This window comes from Hemicordylus capensis, chromosome 9 (assembly GCF_027244095.1).
Source record: "Hemicordylus capensis ecotype Gifberg chromosome 9, rHemCap1.1.pri, whole genome shotgun sequence".
Classification (NCBI taxonomy): domain Eukaryota; kingdom Metazoa; phylum Chordata; class Lepidosauria; order Squamata; family Cordylidae; genus Hemicordylus; species Hemicordylus capensis.
The window spans coordinates 20,520,614-20,539,752 of NC_069665.1; the positions used below are offsets into that span (position 1 = coordinate 20,520,614).

Below are 19,139 nucleotides of genomic sequence, written 5' to 3' on the forward strand. Positions count from 1 at the left end.
GTTACCCAAGATAGTCTGCTTAATGTTTCCAGGAAGCTATTTTTAATTAGTAAATATGTAAATTGGGAGCATATGCTTCCCCACCCCCCCTCGCCTCTTTTTGGTATTTTTTTTTCTGGGAGAAAAATGGGCCATCAGTAGAAAAGCACATGGACATACGCTGTTTTATCAAAACCGGAGTCCCTTGGAAAAAAAGTCAGTAATACCAATCCATTTTAATTTCATTCTTGTTCGTTTGATGTCTCCCATAAAAGGATAAGAAAGACTGAAATTAAAAGAAAAGAAAAGGAGAGGAAATGCCCCAAACTAGGGCCTGGTTAAACATCCAGGCTCTACTAAGGTACACTCAATAAAATGGTGCAGCATAGTTGCAGGCATGTCTGAAAACATGCGCTGAGCAAATTGGTCCCAGGTATGTGGTGAAGGCCAGTGACGGAGCCAATAAGCTGAGGTTCGAGAGCTCTGGGTCTAGTTACTCCCTAAGCACCTCGTGTGCACTGTCTTGCATTCATGGAAGAATAGTGGAGGGATGGATGGATGGCTAAAACCACAAAAGGGGGAATTCTGGTGAGACAAGTAAACAAAAACATAAGGAGGCAATTCTCACTATCAGTGGAAAGCGGGCTAAATCGCAGGCGAGCCCGGTTTCCCCAAAGCAGGTAACCTGCTTAAATATCCCTCCTGTCAGCCCAGGTCAGCGGAGCAAGCGCTCCGCTAATCTGGTTTTTCCAATCATCTATTGCCACACTGCGACTCCACATCACAGCAACAAGATCCCCAGGTTTGGGGGTCTCTCCAGGAGGCCCTGCATCCTGGAACTTCCAGGGGCTCACCTCCATGTGTATTTTCCCTTATAGGAACCCAGTTGGCCTTTCAGTAGCAAGCATGGGTTGCCCCCTTTGGCCTGCCCTCATCTGCCTCAGATGGGTGACTACATGTCACCCACGTTGATTCAGGGAATTGTTTTCTGTAGGCCTTGCCTTTATGAAACCGTGCAAAATGGCATAGGTCTTTGCTTTCCTTCACTGTGTATATATTAAATTTGGTTTTTATACAAATCAGGGAAGGAGAGCTGGTTTTGTTGTAGCAAGCATGGTTTGTCCCCTTCGCTAAGCAAGGTCTGCCCTGCTTAGCATTGGGATGGGTGACTACGTGCAAGTACTGTTGGCTGTAAGATATTCACCTTAGGGGATTGGGCCGTTGCACAGTGGAAGAGCATCTGCTTTGTATGCAGAAGGTCCCAGGTCCAATACCTGGCACCTCCAAGTGGGGCTGGGAGAGATTCTGCCTGCAACCTTGGAGAGCTGCTGCCAGTCTGTGTAGACCAGGCCTGCTCAACTTCGGCCCTCCTACAGATATTGGCCTACAACTCCCATAATCCCTGGCTATTAGCCACTGTGGCTGGGGATTATGGGGGCTGCAGTAGAAAACAGCTGGGGGGCTGAGCAGGCCTGGTGTAGACAATACTGAGATAGATGGGCCAATAGTCTGACTCAGTATAAATCAGCTTCCTATGTTCCTGTTCAGCTCTTTGACGCTTGTCCATCTATACACGGTGCAATCCAACTGTATGCATATTTTCGTGGAAGCACATCTCATGGAACTCACTCAGGACTCCTCCCAGCTAAGCATGTAAAGGACTGCAGCCTGAAGTGATTGCCACTATCTAGTCTCTTACCTCTTTTGTCCATATATAGGGGCAGACAGCAAAACGTAGGCTGGTGCTACTATAACAGAAAATGGTACCATCTTCTTTCTCTCTCTTTTGTTTTCACTTGCAACTATATAGAAGCTAGAACTATCTAGAAGCGGAACATCCCGAGTTCAGAATTTTCTAACTCGAAACGGGCCGTTTTGAGTGTTCCGAGCTTGAAACAGAATGCCATTCATACGAAAGGCCCGTTTCAAGCACGGAATAGAACGTCCTCGTTCCGAGTGGGAACATTCTGAGCGCCATTTTGGCAGACTGTTTTCCTGTTTTGGGCACTGGCTTCCGATTGGCTTGCAATCTCCTTGCTTCTTGGTTTGCTTGTTATCATACATACAGCTGATTTGTATGATACCTAGCTAACCAAGAAGCAAAGAGATTGCAAGCTCACCCAGTTCTTCCTACAGAACGTTCCAGGGATTTGCATTCTGTTTTGAGCTCAGAATGTAATGCAAATCCCATTCTGTGCACATCCCTAATGGAAGCACAGATGCAGCAATAACCTATATTTGGACTGACAGAGCTCCGTGGCCCACTGAAAAGGCATAGGAAGCCACAGTATTTTGACAATGTGATGCAATTTAATTGTCTTTTTAATGCTTTGTTATCCTGAGAGTTCAAGGACAGCTTGCCTTAGAAAGCAACGCTTGCCCTTTGGGAGTAAAAAGCATCCAGTTCAGTCCAGGCTGCAATATACTATATCTGTTGAACATACCTACGTTGAAATGTAAGAAACTGTACATATAAAACCAGTGGAATGAGGCTACCAAATCAACAAGCAACCATTAATAATTCCTGGTTAGCCTGCAGACACTTGAACACAAAACAGCCAGTCACAAGTCCATGTCAAATGTGTGCATGAGTTCTAAATAAAGTCCAGCCATTTTCAACAGCTCCTTCTTTGGCTAACTGAGCCTATGGAAGTTCAATACATTGGCCAACTTCGTTTGCTTATGACACAGCTTGCTAGGGGGAGCTGTAAGCAGTAGTTAATGCAGACTTTGGGTTGCAAACCCACTGCAAAACATGGCTTTACTTACTGAGGTGCTGTCAGTTCTTAACCACAGGAACATAGGAAGCTGCCTTATATCAAGTCAGACCACTGGTCCATCTAGCTCAGCATTGTCTACACAGACTGGCAGAAGCTTCAAAAGTTACAGGCAGGAATCTCTCTTAGCCTTAACTGGAGATGCCAGGGAGGGAACTTGGAACCTTCTGCATGCAAACATGCAAATGCTCTTTGCAGAGTGGCCCCATCCCCTAAAGGAAATGTATTACAGTGCTTACACATGTAGTCTCCCATTCAAATGCAACCCAGGGTGGATCCTGCTTAGCAAAGGGGACAATTCATGCTTACTACCACAAGACCAGCTCTCCTCCCACAGCTTTGGTCTTCAGATTATGAGTGTCTGCAACGGGCCACTAAAGCATAATAGAACTGGATTTATTTTTCCTCTGGTCATAAAACAATATATGCGCTTGCAAATGTATGAGATTATCAGTGGTTTATATGAATGCTAACATGTTTTTAAAATGTGCAGAGGCTTATTAAAGCACATTTCCAGCAAATGATGTTATCTAATCAAACTCTGAGTTCGGAAAGCAGAGTACATGTGTGGAAATGCATTTGAATGCATGGATGAAATCAAAGACAACCAGCATCTCTTCTTTGGGCCAATAATAATCTATTCAAGTTTAGTATTTCTTCAGAGGCTGATTTCACACAACTGTTGCCTGCCCTTAACGCAGGTGGACCAAGTGCTTTAAACAGGTTCCTATCTGTACTAATGCCACTGAGGGCCCACAAGGGGGCACCTTCCTGTGAGATCTCCCAAAAACAAACAATTGTACAAGCTCTGTTGAGCAGCCAGTTTTTATTTGTCTTTTTGTGTGTGTGGGGTGGGGGGGAGAGCCAATTGCCCATGCTTTGATGCAGTATCGGTTATTTATATCCAAACATAATATATAAAAGAAGGGATGGGGAGAGAGACACTTTGTTGAGCAGAAATTAACATTTTAAAGTGCTTTTTAGCAATGCACCTGCACCAGCTTTTGAAGCAAGAACTGGAATTCAAAAAATTAAATTAACTGAGTTCAAAGGACATGTGCATAGGATCCCCACCATAGAAGGGAAATTAAATCAAGAAATCACAGAATTATTGTTCAGGTGGTTGAGATAGGGTTGCATATGGTGATATATGAAAAACCAACGGGCAAAAGATTGCTTGTTCCAACATGATGGTTCCTTAAGTTATTTCATTTTATTTTGTCAACATTTCTATTTTTATTTATTTTTACATATATATCCTGCTCTTCCTCCAAAGAGCCCAGAGCAGTGTACATAGCTTTGTTTATCCCTGTGAGGTAGGTCAGGCTGAGAGGTAAGTGCCTGGCCCAGAGTCATCCAGAGGGTTTCAGGGCTGAGTGGAGATTTTGATCTTCCAGTCATAATCCAGCACTCTAACCAACCACTACACTGGGTCTCTTTATACCCATGTGCAGTGTGGTATAGTGGTTAGAGTGTTAGACTAGGACTGGGGAGGCCTGAGTTCAAATCCCCATTCAGTCAGGAAATTCACTGCGTAAATCTGGGCCAGTCACATATCTCTCAGCCTAACCTATCTCACAGGGTTGTCGTCAGAATAAACATAACCATATTTATCCTCTGGGCTCCTTGGAGGAAGAGCGGGATATATTTTATTTATTTATTTGATTTCTACACCGCCTTTCCAAAAATGGCTCAGGGCGGTTTACATTTAAAAAACACTGAAATCAATTTACTGTTTAAATCGAAAACTGTAAAAAACATAAAACCATTATTAAAACTATTAAAACAGTTTTTAAACCCCTGGAAAACCAGGCCAACCTTTATGGTTTAATATAAATGTAGATAGATAGATAGATAGATAGATAGATAGATAGATAGATAGATATAAAATCTACCTTTATATCCACTCAAGGCCAGTGGACTGATTTTAAAATTTAAAAGAATGCTAAAACTAGGAAGATTTTCATTCTTAGTACCCGAGTTTCCTTGCATGAAGCAAGCTATTCTTTAATTAGAATAATCAAAATCATGCAACATTTTATACCAAGTCAGTGTGACCAATCTGGGTCTGAAAACTGCACTGACATCATGCCACTGTCCTGTGGAGATACAACGAAATATATTTCATAGCCAGAGCCCTGGATTGCAATTTATTACTCTCCCTCTCTGAGAAACTAAGATTTAACCCTCTTCCTAAAACTCTAAAGATCTAATGGCAGCTCTAATCATAACTCTTTCAGCAGCCTAGAGCAAATCACAAACATTTACTCATCTGCAAAATGGGGAAAAGAGGCAATTACTTTCTCCACCTCATGGATGTTGTCATTAATTAATGTCTGCAAAACACTTTGAAGATGCGAAACACAGTTATAAGCTCTAAGTATTATTATTTACCACTTGAAAAGCATCTGAATATGAACACAGGTGAGTAATTAGAGGCTGCTTAAGCCTGAATTAAGCTCTATACTGAATGCTTTCTTGAGTCTCTCTTCCATTTCTTAAGGGAAATTGTCTACACTGGGCAAGTGCAAGTCAATGCTGGATTGCTGCTACTGGCCACTTTTTGCATGGGCAAAGGAAGTGAACATAGTGTTGAGCCAATCATCAAACAAAATTTGCCATTGAGAACTTGCTCGGCCATTTTGGATTGTATATAGCTCCACTCATTCTTAGACATGATACCGCAAACAGGGGATGTTTACATGCTGCATATCAGGTGCCTCTAGGCAGAACTGCAGCTGTTAAACATTATAAACAAATCCACCCGGCATGAAAGCTCTGCCTTGCAAACCTGTGATTAACGGCATCCACAATGAAACCAAGTTCTCCTGAACTAGCACAATGTGCTTCTCAAACTTTGCTTCAAAAAGGAACTTTCCAATAATTGACTTTCTTTGCATGAAGCAAGCCATGGCTCAAGTTACACTGCTGCTTTGAATTAAAATTCATTTTCATTTATCTCCTGCCGTGCATTTTTGGGTCTATGGAGAAAGCGGCACTCCTCCTCAAGGGTTTTCCCGACTCCTCAAGGGTTTTCCCTTGTAAACAAATGGAGCAAAATATAAACGGATGGAGCAAAAGGAAGAAATGCAATAATCCTTTCGGTTGGTGTGAAAAATATGAATGTGCATAAAAATGATTAAAAGAAAAACAACTAACATCCGACAACTCATTGAAGTTGTAAAACTGCATCAGAACGGTATCACTTCAGTATGCAGGTGGGCACTCACGGCAATGAATTCTTCTCCATACCATATTAACCTGAATCCAAGACTAGGAAGTCATTCACACAATCAAAAACGGTGTTCTGCCCAGGTTTGGGAGCTGTGTGTGCTCCCAATTTTTAGTTGTGTGGAAGCAAGATTAGAGTAAAACCTTGGTAGAAGTGATTGCATGGATGCAAGGTAGGACAAAAAGCAACCCAGGTTTTCCTCCAAACTTGCTTCCACACAACCGAAAACTGGGAGCACACACAGCTCCCAAACCCGGGCAGAACACCGTTTTTGATTGTATGAATCAAAACTATCGCTTTTTCCCCAAGTTCTGTAAAAAATCAGAATCCTCTTCCTTTCAGGTAAATACAGGTATAACCTGCATGTAACCCCTATTTTTTAAGGCGGCAGTCTTAGATTCAGAGTAATCTCTTATTCGGGTAACTATGGGATTATAAATAAGAACTGTGAAGCAGTCTGTATGACAAACTCAATTTACAAACTGTAATGGTCTGCATAATCAATTAAGCATATTTGGAAATCCACAAATTGATACCTTTGACTTTAGTGAAATTTTATTTCTTATGTAGACAAGTGAACCAGATGTTCCAAGCAGTCTACCATATGCTGGTGAGGAGAGCTGGTCTTGTGGTAGCTAAGCAGGGTCTACCTTGGTTACATATGAATGGGAGATGTGATGTGTGAGAACTGTAAGATATTCCCCTTAGGGCAGGGATCCTCAACGTTGGGCCCCCAGATGTTCTTGGACTTCAACTCCCATAATCCCCAGGCCCAGTGGCCTTTGGCTGGGGATTATGGGAGTTGAAGTCCAAAAACATCTGGGGGCCCAACGTTGAGGATCCCTGCCTTAGGGGATGGAGCCGCTCTGGGAAGAGCAGAAGGTTTCAAGTTCCCTCCCTGGCAGCATCTCCAAGATAGGGCTGAGAGAGATTCCTGCCTGCAACCTTGGAGAAGCCGCTGCCAGTCTGGGTAAACAATACTGAGCTAGGTAGATTGATAGTCTGACTGACTCAGTATATGACAGCTTCCTATGCTCAGCCAACTCAGGTACACTTTGTAACAGTATTAAGAACTTTTACAATTACAGGAACGCTCAGTAAATGTCATCACTAAATGTTCTACGATAACGTTTTTTTCCTGGTCTTTGGTCCCAACAGAGAAAGTTGCAACAGTTTTGCTTAAGTATTCTTTCCACAAATTAACAGCACACCCTGTCACATGGTAAGCAAGCAATTCTTCTCAAATCGAAGAATCAAAGCTGTTCAACACTATGGGGTCTCCATTACAAGGTCATATAACAAAACTATATTAAGACTGGTAGAAGCTCCATATCGTTAGCAGAACTGTGTGTGCTCTGAGCGCACGCGCACACACACAAAAATTCTGCTCGAATAAAACTTAATACTAGATGCTGACATGTTACACAACATTATGCTGATAGAAGGCAGAAATTTGCAAAAGTGCAAGAAGATACTGCAATTAAATTCTATCCAAATGTAACAGCAGCGCAATTGTGCAACGCATCTTGCGTATCATGTTAGTGCTGGATTATTTCTTGTGCTATCACAGGCAGAACATAGAAATATAGGAGGCTGCCTGATACTGAGTCAGGCCATTTGTCCATCTAGCTCAGTACTGTCTACACTGACTGGTAGCAGCTTTCCAGGGTTTCAGGCAGGAATCTCTCCCAGCCTTACTGGGACATGCCAGGGATTGAACCTTAAGACTTCCTGTATGCAAGCAGATGCTCTACCACTGAGTTACCGCCCCATCCCCTAAGGGGATATCTTATAGCAGACAGCACTCGCATGTAGTCTCCCATCCAAATGCAAACCAAGGCAAACCCTGCTTAGCAAAGGGGACAATTCCTGCTCACTACTGCAAGACTGGCTGTCTCACAGTAGTACACCAAGCAAATGTAAACACTAGTCAGCAACATGAACTCCCAGAGTAGTGGAACTCTCTTGCGCATGAATGTTGCACTACTGTAATATCCTTCCACAACCGTAATGTTGTGCAACATGTCACAGAAGATTATGAGTGTGTGCGCACACGAACACACATGTGCCTATTAGCCCCAAGATATAAGTTTTTGATGCTTAAGATTCATTCTAGTGAAGAGTACCATCACATCTGTTCACTGTAATAAAACTCTTATTTTGGACCTAAGTTTGGTTCTGTTCTGGCTTGGATTCAACTAAGAGCTAGTTCACAGGCACATGTTAAGTCTCAAGGTAATGACTTTGATGATCCATCCCACATCTAAAAACGCTGACAGAACTTCCATGTCACCCAAGACAACCACAACCACCACACATATCAGCAAAATTCATTCACACATTCACCTATAACTCCTCAAACAGTAAGCATGCATGTGTGAACTTATCCAAAGCCCATTCTGTTGGCCAGAGAGAATAAAGATAACTTGGAACTATGGATCAGATTTGATTCCACTCCATGCTTCTCTATACAGTCTCAACGTTTCAGAGAAGACTGTGCACATTAGCTACATATTATGGCACTTATTTACACAACAGATTGTAATGACCTGAAAACAGCCCAGATGGTGCAGCAGTAAACATATGGGGAACCTTTCATTATGTGATTTTGAAGTGATTTGATTTAAAAGAAATAAAACACCAAAATAGCCTATTAGTGATTCGGAGTTGGGATAGAACTCCAAGTGGAAAGTCGGACTCTTTACGTTGGAGTGGGCCTATCAGGTCAAGATGACTCCAGTAGTGCTAACAACGGAGACCTTCCCAAGAACTGGGAGCGAGATTTGTTTTTTCAGCCTAGACGTTTGCTTGGCAGAACAAGAATTCAGAGTAAAATGTGATGGTGTCAATCTCTCTTTGAATAGAGTTTATGGGTTTTACGCACATTAGAGAGACACTTTGCTACTAGGTATTTGTAAACCCTTGCACACATCTCTTTAAATGTATACAGAAATGTTGTCAGTAACTATCCGGCCCACGGACAGTTTTTCCCCCTGGCCCTCAGTTAGGAATATCCTGCATCAACAGCAGCCCAAAACGGCAGACCGTCACCCTTGGGGTCAATCCCTTCTTCTCCAAGGGGGCCACTCTCTGTCCTTTCTGAAACTGACCTACAGCACCATCCTATGCATGTTTACTCAGAAATACTTCCAAAGTGTTCCCTGTGAGGCTTACTCCTAAGTAAGCATGCCTAGGAAGGATCACAACTGGAAAGCAAGTGATTCTATTTTCTGGCCACTATCCTTAGCTAAAATTGCGAGTCCACCGATGAGGGGGAAAGAGCCACAAGTAACGAATAATCGCTTTCATCGTTTTTAATAATTACTTTTAATGAAACAGTGCACTGAAATTTGACCTCAGGCCCTGTACACCACATCGTGGTTGGTTCTGGTCCACGCTGCCTTATACCGAGTCAGACCACTGGTCCATCTAGCTCAGTATTGTCTACACAGACTGGCAGCGGCTTCTCCAAGCTTGCAGGCAGGAGTCTCTCTCAGCCCTATCTTGGAGATGCTGCCAGGGAGGGACCTTGGAACCTTCTGCATGCAAGCAGGCAGATGTTCTTCCCAGCGTGGCCCCATCCCCTAAGGGGAATGTCTTACAGCGCTCACATGTAGTCTCCCATTCAAATGCAAACCAGGGTAGACCCTGCTTAGCAAAAGGGGACAATTCATGCTTGCTATCATAAGACCAGCTCTCCTCCCACAAGACAACTCCTCCCACAAATATTTCAAATCGTTGTGATTTAACTGAAGTCTCCGTAAAACTACCTACCTTGTCATGCTAGTTCTTCTCACTTTTATTTGTGTAAACTTGAGGGATCAGTCGAGGGTCACTGAAAGTTAATCTGGAAAGACGCTGCAGTAATATTTTCTCTTTCTCAGCTAAAATTTAAAAACTTTTCCCTAAGGGAGGGAAAAAAAGATGGCACATCTGGCTCCCATGTAAACCACACAGGGGCCTAATGCAGCATGAGAGGCCAGAGCACTAGTGTGTTGTTTTCTTCTAACCCACCTTGCAGGCCCAGAGGTTGGGTGTAAGAAAATTGAACATTCTGGCCCTGCAGCACAAAAACACTATTCTTTCTGCACGTATTGCCTGGTCTAATATTTCTGCCTTCTTTCCCACACCGGTGTGGGTCTGATGACTGTAGCCAGTCTTCAAGGTGAGGACAGCCACCGAACCTCAAACTCCTTCTTGCAAAGGTTCAAGAGATCTTTGACATCTAGGAGAGACTGAGTCCCACTTGCTTACTTTCTAATTTCTGGGCATGCATGCACAGAAGACGCACATGCACAGCAAACCTCTGCTCTGTTCAGAACATGGGGGAGGCACTGGAATAGCATGGTGGAAGAACAGTGTGCCCCTCCCACTTCTCTCCATTACACAAAGCGTCTCCAGCATGAAACGGAGCATGTGTGAGTGTGGGAAGGCCTGGTTCGCTGGATTTGGTCCCTCAGGGGTGGGGTGGGGTGGGACAGAAGGCAACGATCACGAGCTCCAGCACTCCTTCAGACAGGCCTAATTTATGCTGGGTGCCGAGTGATGAAGTGGGGGGAGCTTCCGCCATGCTTCCGCTATGCTATTTCAGCGACACCCGCAACTGCATGCATGGCAGGCCCATCCCTGTAGCATCACAACACTTCTGCTCTGCACATCTTGCAGCACATGCCTGAAGACAAAACCTATAAGAAGTGCCCTCAAAACAAGACAGTAGTTTAGCTGCCACTTTCCAGATCTACTTTAAACCAAAGCAAGATACAGCCTAGCAGCCCAAACAGGCCTTGACAACTTTTCTTTGGACCTAAGAGCCAACCCAAATATTTAGAAGCCAGACAATGAACATAAGAACAGCCCCGCTGGATCAGGCCCAAGGCCCATCCTGTCCAGCACCCTCTTTCACACAGTGGCCCATCAGATGTTGCTGGGAAGCCCACGGGCAAGAGCTGAGGCACACCCACTCTCCTAATGTGGCTCCGCTAAAACTGGTATTGAGAGGCATCTTTCCCGAGGCTGGAGGTGTTCTATAACTATCAAACTAGTTGCCATTGACAGACTGTCGGGTGTTCCCTCTAAGGCATGCGTGCACTCACACATTTTTGCATGTCCGCTCAGTTAATTTTAGACTCAGGCTGAATCAGGAAGGCCCCACTCTGAATATATGTGTACACACACACACACACACACACACAGCCTTGATACAAAACTCTAAAAAATTAGAGAGAACACTGGATCTGTCCTCCATGAATGTGTCTAAGCTCCTTTTAAAGCCATCCAAGCTAGTGGCCATCAGATCCCGTTACATGGACACTTGACAAAATTACCGGACACGTGGACATGGGAGTGGGGAGCAGAACAGAAGCAGGGCTGCCTGGGACAAGATTATAGATCTTACCTCTGAATAATGCTACCTCTGAATATCCTAGTTTAGGCATCAAATTTCTAGGCGCCATGGCTCCCGGGCACCTGGGATTTGTCAAGCTCTGTAACAGCCCTATTCCACCACAGCTTGTCAATGAACCAATCACTGACAGCAGCAGCCACACATCCTTGATCTTCTACCTTTGGCCTCACAGTTGTTTTCAGGCTATCAGATGTCCTGATTTCTTCCAGCCTTATTTCACTTTCTCACACACACACATGGTTTTTAAAAAAGAAATGAAAAAATCCTCTTCAGCAGTTCCAGCAATCAATTCCTCTTCCCTCTTCTAGACATAACACTCATTCTGGAAAAGGGCAACAATGCAGTCCTTGTGACTCACTCAAGCTCTTTGCCCCTAACATGCGATCTTCTACACAAAACACAAGTCACAGTCTTGCACACCATGCTTATTAATTTAGAATACACACATCCGGCACTCCATACAACCACTAATTCTAAACCGCACTTCATCCATAGCCTTGCAATGAAACAGGGTGGGGATTCTACAAATGCTACTGCATCACAATGCAAAATGGTTAAAGCGGGCCTTGATAGATTTTATTTGGGTCTAGGAGCTAGTCCAAAAATGTAGGAGCCAATGGACACTTGGCAAAATGATCAGAGTCAGAAGGTCATTCTCACAGTCAAAAACTGTGTCTGACCTGGGTTTAGGAGCTGTGTGTGCTCTCAATTTTCAGTTGTGTGGAAGCAAGGTAAGAGGAAAACCTGGGTAGATGTGATTGCGTGGAAGCAAGGTAGGAGGAAAAGCTTTTTCCTCCTACCAGGTTTTCCTCCTACTTTGCTTCCACACAGGTTTTGTTCCTACCTTGCTTCCATAACACCAGAAATTGGGAACGCACACAGCTCCCAAAACCGCGTAGAACACTGTTCTTGACTGTGTGAATGACCTCTCAGTGACTGACACTGTGGAGGAAGAAGGGAGGGTAAATGGACTTCTCTTTATCCCTTTTACAAGGAACATACTTTGAAAAGAAACAGGCCTGGGAGAAATAAAGATTTTATTAAATAACTATCTCTGAATATCCTAGACTACATGCCACTGTCAAATGGGTTAAAGGGGATTAAGGACGAACTAATTCCACGGTGCATGCTTTCAAAGGGACTGTGTTTGTGAATACCGAAGTGGCTAAAGAAAGTTGAGGAGTGACTGAAAACTGGCTGCAAGTACAATGGGGTTGTGTCTGCATATGCAAGAGGGCCCTTGAAGGGAACCAGAAGGATAACTAATCTGTGTTGCCAACTTGTCTAAGCTTGCAATCCTATGAGCACTTGAAAGGAAGCCACCCAGTGAATCCAGTGGGGCTTCCTTTTGAGTAAACACACACAGGACTGCTCTGCAGGTAAAGTCCAACAGATTATAACACCACTGTGACTGCAAGTATATCAGGGTACTGAAAGGTGTTTCACGGGCAAATAAAGGTAAAGTGTGCCGTCAAGTCAGTGCCGACTCCTGGCAACCAACGAGCCCTGTGGTTTTCTTTGGTAGAATACAGGAGGGGTTTACCACTGCCTCCACCCGTGCAGTCTGAGATGATGCCTTTCAGCAGCTTCCTATATCGCTGCTGCCCGATATAGGTGATTCCCATAGTTTGGGAAACATGCCAGTGGGGATTCAAATTGGCAACCTCTGGCTTGCTAATCAAGTCATTTCCCCACTGCACCATTAGGTGGCTTAACTGGCAACTAATCTGTGTTAAATACTCTTCAATAAGAGTCACTAAAACATGTAATAAGAGCAGGGGAAGAACACCTGCGCATTGTTGTGCATGTATTTAACTGTCTTTTGTGCAAGTTGCCCTGGGAATATTTATAATCAAAGGGGAACATATCAATTTATCTTTAAAAATAAAGCATTCCCCTTCACTGCCCTGATGGCAAGGGCAGGGCAGGTTCAGGGCCCTGCAGTCTGGTCCTGAGCATGTTTACTGGGAAGGGAGTTCCAAGTTATTACAGCACTGACAACTATTTCACAGTGTCCCCCTTAGCTGATGTTTTTAGAATATTATGGGGGACAGTGTGGTTTATGTCCCTGCCCCTGCTAACTGGGCAAAGAGGCACCTTTCAAAAGTGGCGAGTCTCTTTACTGAGCAGGGGGAGAGCAACTGGCCCTATCCGTCCCCAGCATAGCATCCCTCCAGTGGCTGTTGCTGGTGTCTATTGTGGGCCCTTTATGGACAGGATTCCATCTATATTATTTCTCTATGCAAACCCCTTTGGAAACTTTTGTTGAAAAGTGGTTTATAAACTGTTGTTGCTGCTGCTATGTGATGATTTGGCTAGAATCAGAGAGAGTCAGGAGTGGGATCTGTGGATTTCATTAAGGGCCCCCTCCTACATTTCCCCTCACAGTTTAAGCACTACCCAAGACAGTGAGAAATATCCAGAGTACTTAGCCATGACAAAGCACTATTGAAATTAATGGACAAGTTACCCGTATCTAACTTAAGTCACATTGATTTCAATGAGGCTTAAGTCCTATTCAGATGTCCAGTTCAATGCACGTACAATGTGTGCTCAGTGTACACACAAATATGCGAATACCACCATTCACGCATTATGTTCAATGGATGTACAGTAATACACTTCCCATTACTCTGCATTTGAGACAGCCTGGAACCAGGTTCAGTTTTGCAATGAACAGATATACAGTCAAGAACATGAATATTCAAGAACATGCACATGTGTATAGATACCCGTGCAAATGCACAATGTAAAGTCTGGGGTTGCCAACCCTCCAGGAATGCTTCCCTGCTAACTGGGCAAAGCAGTAGCTTTTTAAAGTGGTAATTTCCTTTAGTAGGGGAGAGCAACTGGCCCTGTCCATCCCCAGTGCGGCATCCCTCCAGGGGCTGTTGCTGGTGTCTATCCTATGTTTCATTTCTAGACTGTGAGCCCTTTGGGGACAGGGAGCCATTTTATTTATTTATATCTATGTAAACTGCTTTGGGAACTTTTGTTGAAAAGCAGTATACAAATATTTGCCATATTTGTTGTTGTAGGATTGGCCTAGAGCAGGGCTGCTCAACTTCAGCTCGCCTGCAGATGTTGGCCTACAACTCCCATAATCCTTGGCTATTGGCCACTGTGGCTGGTGATTATGGGAGTTGTAGTCCAAAAACAGCTGGGGGAGGGGGGGCTAAGTTGAGCAGGCCGTCTCCAGGAACCGACATCAATCTCCAGGTGACTATTGCAATTGCTATTCAGTCTCCAGAATTGCAATAGTCACCTGGAGATTGATGTCGGTTCCTGGAGACGGCTATTCAGCTTGATATTGCGAAAAATATTGGGGTGGTGGGGATTGCCGGGAACAGCTCCAGTCAGAGTTGACACCCCAGTACTGTCTGGAAAGGACTTGGGCCATGACTCAAAAAGCTAGTGATGTTGAGCTTGGAGAAGAGACCACTAAGAGAAGACACGATTGTGGCCTTCAAATATCTGAGAGGCAACTGTTGCACAGGAGGAGGAGCTGGCTTGTTCTTTGCCCGAGGGCAGATCTAGAACCATCATCCAAAATCACCAGGAAGATTTGGACTAGATACAGCTATAAAAGTGGTGGAACAGTAGAACTCCTTGCCTCATCCAGTGGCGGACTCTCTCTCTCTCTTTAGAGGCTTGCCAACACCAACTGGATGTCTACCTGTCAGGGGTGCTGTAGCCCAGGAGCAGCCAGCCTGGAGCTCCCCGGCTGCTGTTGGGAGTACAGCTCCCGCCATCCCAGGCTACAACTGTGGAGGGAGGGAATGGTGGAAGTGGGAGGGAATGGCGGAAGTGGTAGCCCAACGACAGCCAGAGAGCCTCAGGTCAGCCACTCCTGCCGGAGCCGTTTCCTGCTGGGGGCCAGGGGTTGGTCTAGACCAGGGATTCTCAACGTTGGGTCCCCACATGTTATTGGACTTCAACTCCCAGAATCCCCAACCAAAGGCCATTGGAGCTGGGGATTCTGGGAGTTGGAGTCCAATAACATCTGGGGACCCAACGTTGAGAATCCCTGGTCTAGAAGATCTCTGTGGCCCATTCTGACGCCACTCCACCCCTTGCTGACTTTGGGGGCTGCCGCCCAGTGTGGCTGGGACAGCAGCCCTGGGGGTGGGGTGTGTGTGCGGAGAAGAGATATTTACCCCCCAAAACCACACAAACCACTTTCAAATGGGGGGGGGCAGAGAAGGAAGAGGAGATGTGCCTCGTGTCTGTCTCTCCCTCACACTCACATACACACACCCCACTACAGGGCCTGTCATGACACCAGCACAACACCCCCCCCATATCCCCAAGACCCCTCCAGGAGGCGCCCCCCCCAGACCCTCAGAGGAGGCCAGAAGCCACAGCGGCCCCCTCACTCGCCAGCCACGCGCTCGCCCCGCCCCCGCCCCTCGTGCCAGCCCGCCAAGCCGGGCCTCCGCATGGCTGGGGGTGATGGGCGGGGGCGCGCTCCTCGGGGCGGGGGGGGCCCGCTCCCCCACCCCTCCCTCCCTCCCCCGCCCCCTCTCCTCCGCCTTTACCTTGCCCTGCTCCTCCCGCAAGCGGCCCAGCTGGCCGAGGCTGAGCGGCGGGGCTCGGGCAGCGGCGGGCGGCTCCATGAGCCTCACCCGGGGGGGGGGCGCGCAGGGCCGGGGAAGCGGCGGCGGCGGCGGCGGCGACAGTGGGGGGCGGGAGACCACCAGGCCGCCGCGGCGCGGAAGAAGGAAGAGGAGGAGGAGGAGGAGGGCCCCTCCCCTCTCTCTCTCTCTCTCTCTCTCTCTCTCTTTCTCCTCAGCAGGGCGAATGAGTCCTATAGAAGTGCTTGTGGAGGGCCAAGCGCCGGCTCCGGAGTCGCATCCACGTCGCGGGGGCCGCCGAAGCCGCCCGGGCCCAGGAGCGGGGAGCCGCTGCCGCCGCCGCTGCTGCTGCCGGGGGAGGCATCTCACACTCGCATGCTGGGCCGCCGAGGACCGCCAGCAGCCGGGGGGAGCCCGCCACGGCCGCCGCCGCCCTGCTCCTCTCCCTCTTCCCGCGAGCCCAGCCAAGGGACCGGGGTGGCGACAGCCGAGGAGGCCCGCTTGCCTGCCTTGCGCCTGCCTGGTCGGTCGCTGCTCGGCACTCTGGGTAGCAGCAGCAGCAGCCGAGGAGAAGGAGGAGGAGGCGCTGTTGCTGCTGCTGCACAGACACACCCCCTTCCCGGAAGGCGAGGAGGAGGTCCGTCCGGGGTCCTCCGCCTCCTCCTCCGCTGCTCACGGAGCAGAGAGGCGCCTTGAGTGGCGGTTCCTTTTATGCAGCGGGGGGAGAGCCACTGGCCCTGCCCATCCCCAGCACAGCATCCCTTCACGGGCTGTGGCGGCTGGGCTCTGTCTTATGCTCCGTTTTTAGATCGTGAGCCCTTTGGGGACAGGGATCTAGATCTATCTGTCTGAACACAGGAAACTGCCATCGCCATATACATTGGCCTATCTAGCGGGCCATCGAGCTCAGGATTGCCTTCACAGACTGGCAGCGGCTTCTCCAAAGCTGCAGGCAGGAATCTCTCTCAGCCTTATCTTGCAGATGCTGCCAGGGAGGGAACTTGGAGCCGAGATGCTCTTCCCAGAGTGGCGGCTCCATCCCCTGAGGGGAATCTCTTCCAGTGCTCACACTGCACATCTCCCATTCATATGTAACTAGGGTGGACCGTGCTAATAGCTAAGGATTTCCAATTCCTGCTTGCTACCACAAGACCAGCTCATCTATCTATCTATCTATCTATCTATCTATCTATCTATCTATCTATCTATCTACCACTTTGGGAACTTTGGTTGAAAGTTGCACATAATGGTTGCACATAAATACCCACCACATTCGTATTTAATCATGGCCCTGCGGTGCAGACCTGTTGGGGATCCATGCAGCCTCCTATATATGCCCCGCATAGGTGAAGCCCATTATGGCCTCAGGCAAAGGCATTTTGCATACATTATACTTCCAGGAAATTTCAAGCCTTGATTTCTTATTGTATTTATTTACAATAATACAACAATTTACTTTGTTGTAGACTGCCCATTTCCAAGAGGATTGGAAATTGTCCTGCAGGGTTAGCGGGGCCAGGCCCCCTGAGCAAAGGTCTAGTTTGAGCCAGTAGATGAGAACAGACATCCAAACATGAGGCCAGTATATTCCACAGCTGTCAGGCCCAAGAATATATATGCACATTTTCTCAGCTTTTAAACTCAAATCACATCCCCCATGAATATTGGTGCAGAAAATTCCATGTGTAATACATACATCCAGAGTTTACACTCATAGGATGCCTATCAGAAAACCAACCTTTCCCCCCCTAGTAAATTAGCAAATAGATGGAAGAATACTCTGCACCCCAAAACAGCAAGAACAGCTACAACTTGTTCGTATTGAAACCAAGCATAGAAATGTTGACTTTTGCATATTTTCTGACTCCAGAGTCATAGGATTTTTCAGCTTACAGAATCACAAACTGTTGCACCTGTCACATTTCAGCCCATAGACCCACTATACCTCATTGTCAAGTGCAAAAGATGGAACTGGCTCATTTCATCAGCCAAAGCATCTCCTTTATCTCAAGTTGTAAAACAATCATACTTCAGAATCCTGAAACTGAATGACTTCCAAGCATATACTTGCACAAAACAAGTGCAAGATATGTTGGGAGGATTGCTAGTTTTGCATTTATTCAGCAAACATGAGTTGTCCCCTTTGCTAAGCAGTGTCTGCCTTGGTTTGTATTTGGATGGGTGACTACCTATGAGCACTGGAAGATATTCCCCATAGCTCAGTGGAAGAGCTAAATGCTTGCATGCAGGAGCTCCCAGGTACATTCCCTAGCATTTTCCGGTAGGACTTGGAGAGCTGGTCTTGTGCAGGACCAGGGAGGAGAGCTGGTCTTGTGACTTGCCCTATCCATCCCCAGCACAGCATCCCTCTAGTGGATGTTGCTGCTGTCTACCTTATGTTTCTTTTTAGACTGTGAGCCCTTTGGGGACAGGGTAGCCATTTCATTCATTCATTCATTCATTCATTAATATCTATGTAAACCACTTTGGGAACTTTTGTTGAAAAGCAGTATATAAATATTCATTGTATTCGTATGCGTATTTGTATTTTAATTATGCCTTGTTTTAATTATATTGTTTGAGATTATTTGAATGAAAAGCAGTATATAAATTGAGCAATTAATCAATCCATCCATGAGTCAATCTAAGGCAGTTTTCTATGTTCCTCCGTAAGTTCCCATAACATCTTCAAACAATGGTTTTTCCTTCACAGAAATCATCCTTGCCCAGAAAAAAAGGCCATGTGTAAAGCGACTAGCCTTATTTATACGTTGTTTATTTTACACATGCAATGTAGCATCCTTCCAAGGGACAGAAGAATTGTCTAGAAAACATGTAACACCAAACAAGGATCTCTGACATGATGAAGCAAGCAACACGAACAAGAATCCTTAAGAAGTTTGCAAAGGAGATGAATACTTATAATTAAGTATGTGAAGGCACTGTGTTCTCCCTAAAGGTTTACAAAACGTATTGCAACTTGCAAGGATTTCGTAAATTACCATTTCAACTAAGTCACATGGCAGATTAGGGCAATATTTTAACAAAGTGTTAAGAAATGCCATTTCATGAACGAAACCATACTGTATGCATTTGTTACTGAAACTTGGCTAAAGAGTGTGGGGGGGAGTCTCTCCCTTAAAGCACTTTGGTATCGAAACGAATGGAGCTTG

The 19,139-nt window shown here is 45.9% G+C and overlaps 1 protein-coding gene across 2 annotated transcripts in view; it reads right to left on the bottom strand.

Annotated features, from left to right (window-relative positions):
• The window catches only part of URI1 (URI1 prefoldin like chaperone), a 60,382-nt gene extending 43,830 nt beyond the window's left edge, over nucleotides 1-16,552 (bottom strand). The window contains exon 1 of one of the 2 annotated variants that reach the window (XM_053270615.1): nucleotides 15,931-16,552. In XM_053270615.1, coding sequence (XP_053126590.1) covers nucleotides 15,931-16,008 — 78 coding nt within the window. In that variant the 5' untranslated portion in view covers nucleotides 16,009-16,552. Of the gene's footprint in view, nucleotides 1-11,383; nucleotides 11,869-15,930 lie in introns of those variants that run through there. The other variant, XM_053270616.1, reaches the window with a different exon arrangement.
• Nucleotides 16,553-19,139: the final 2,587 nt, after the last annotated feature.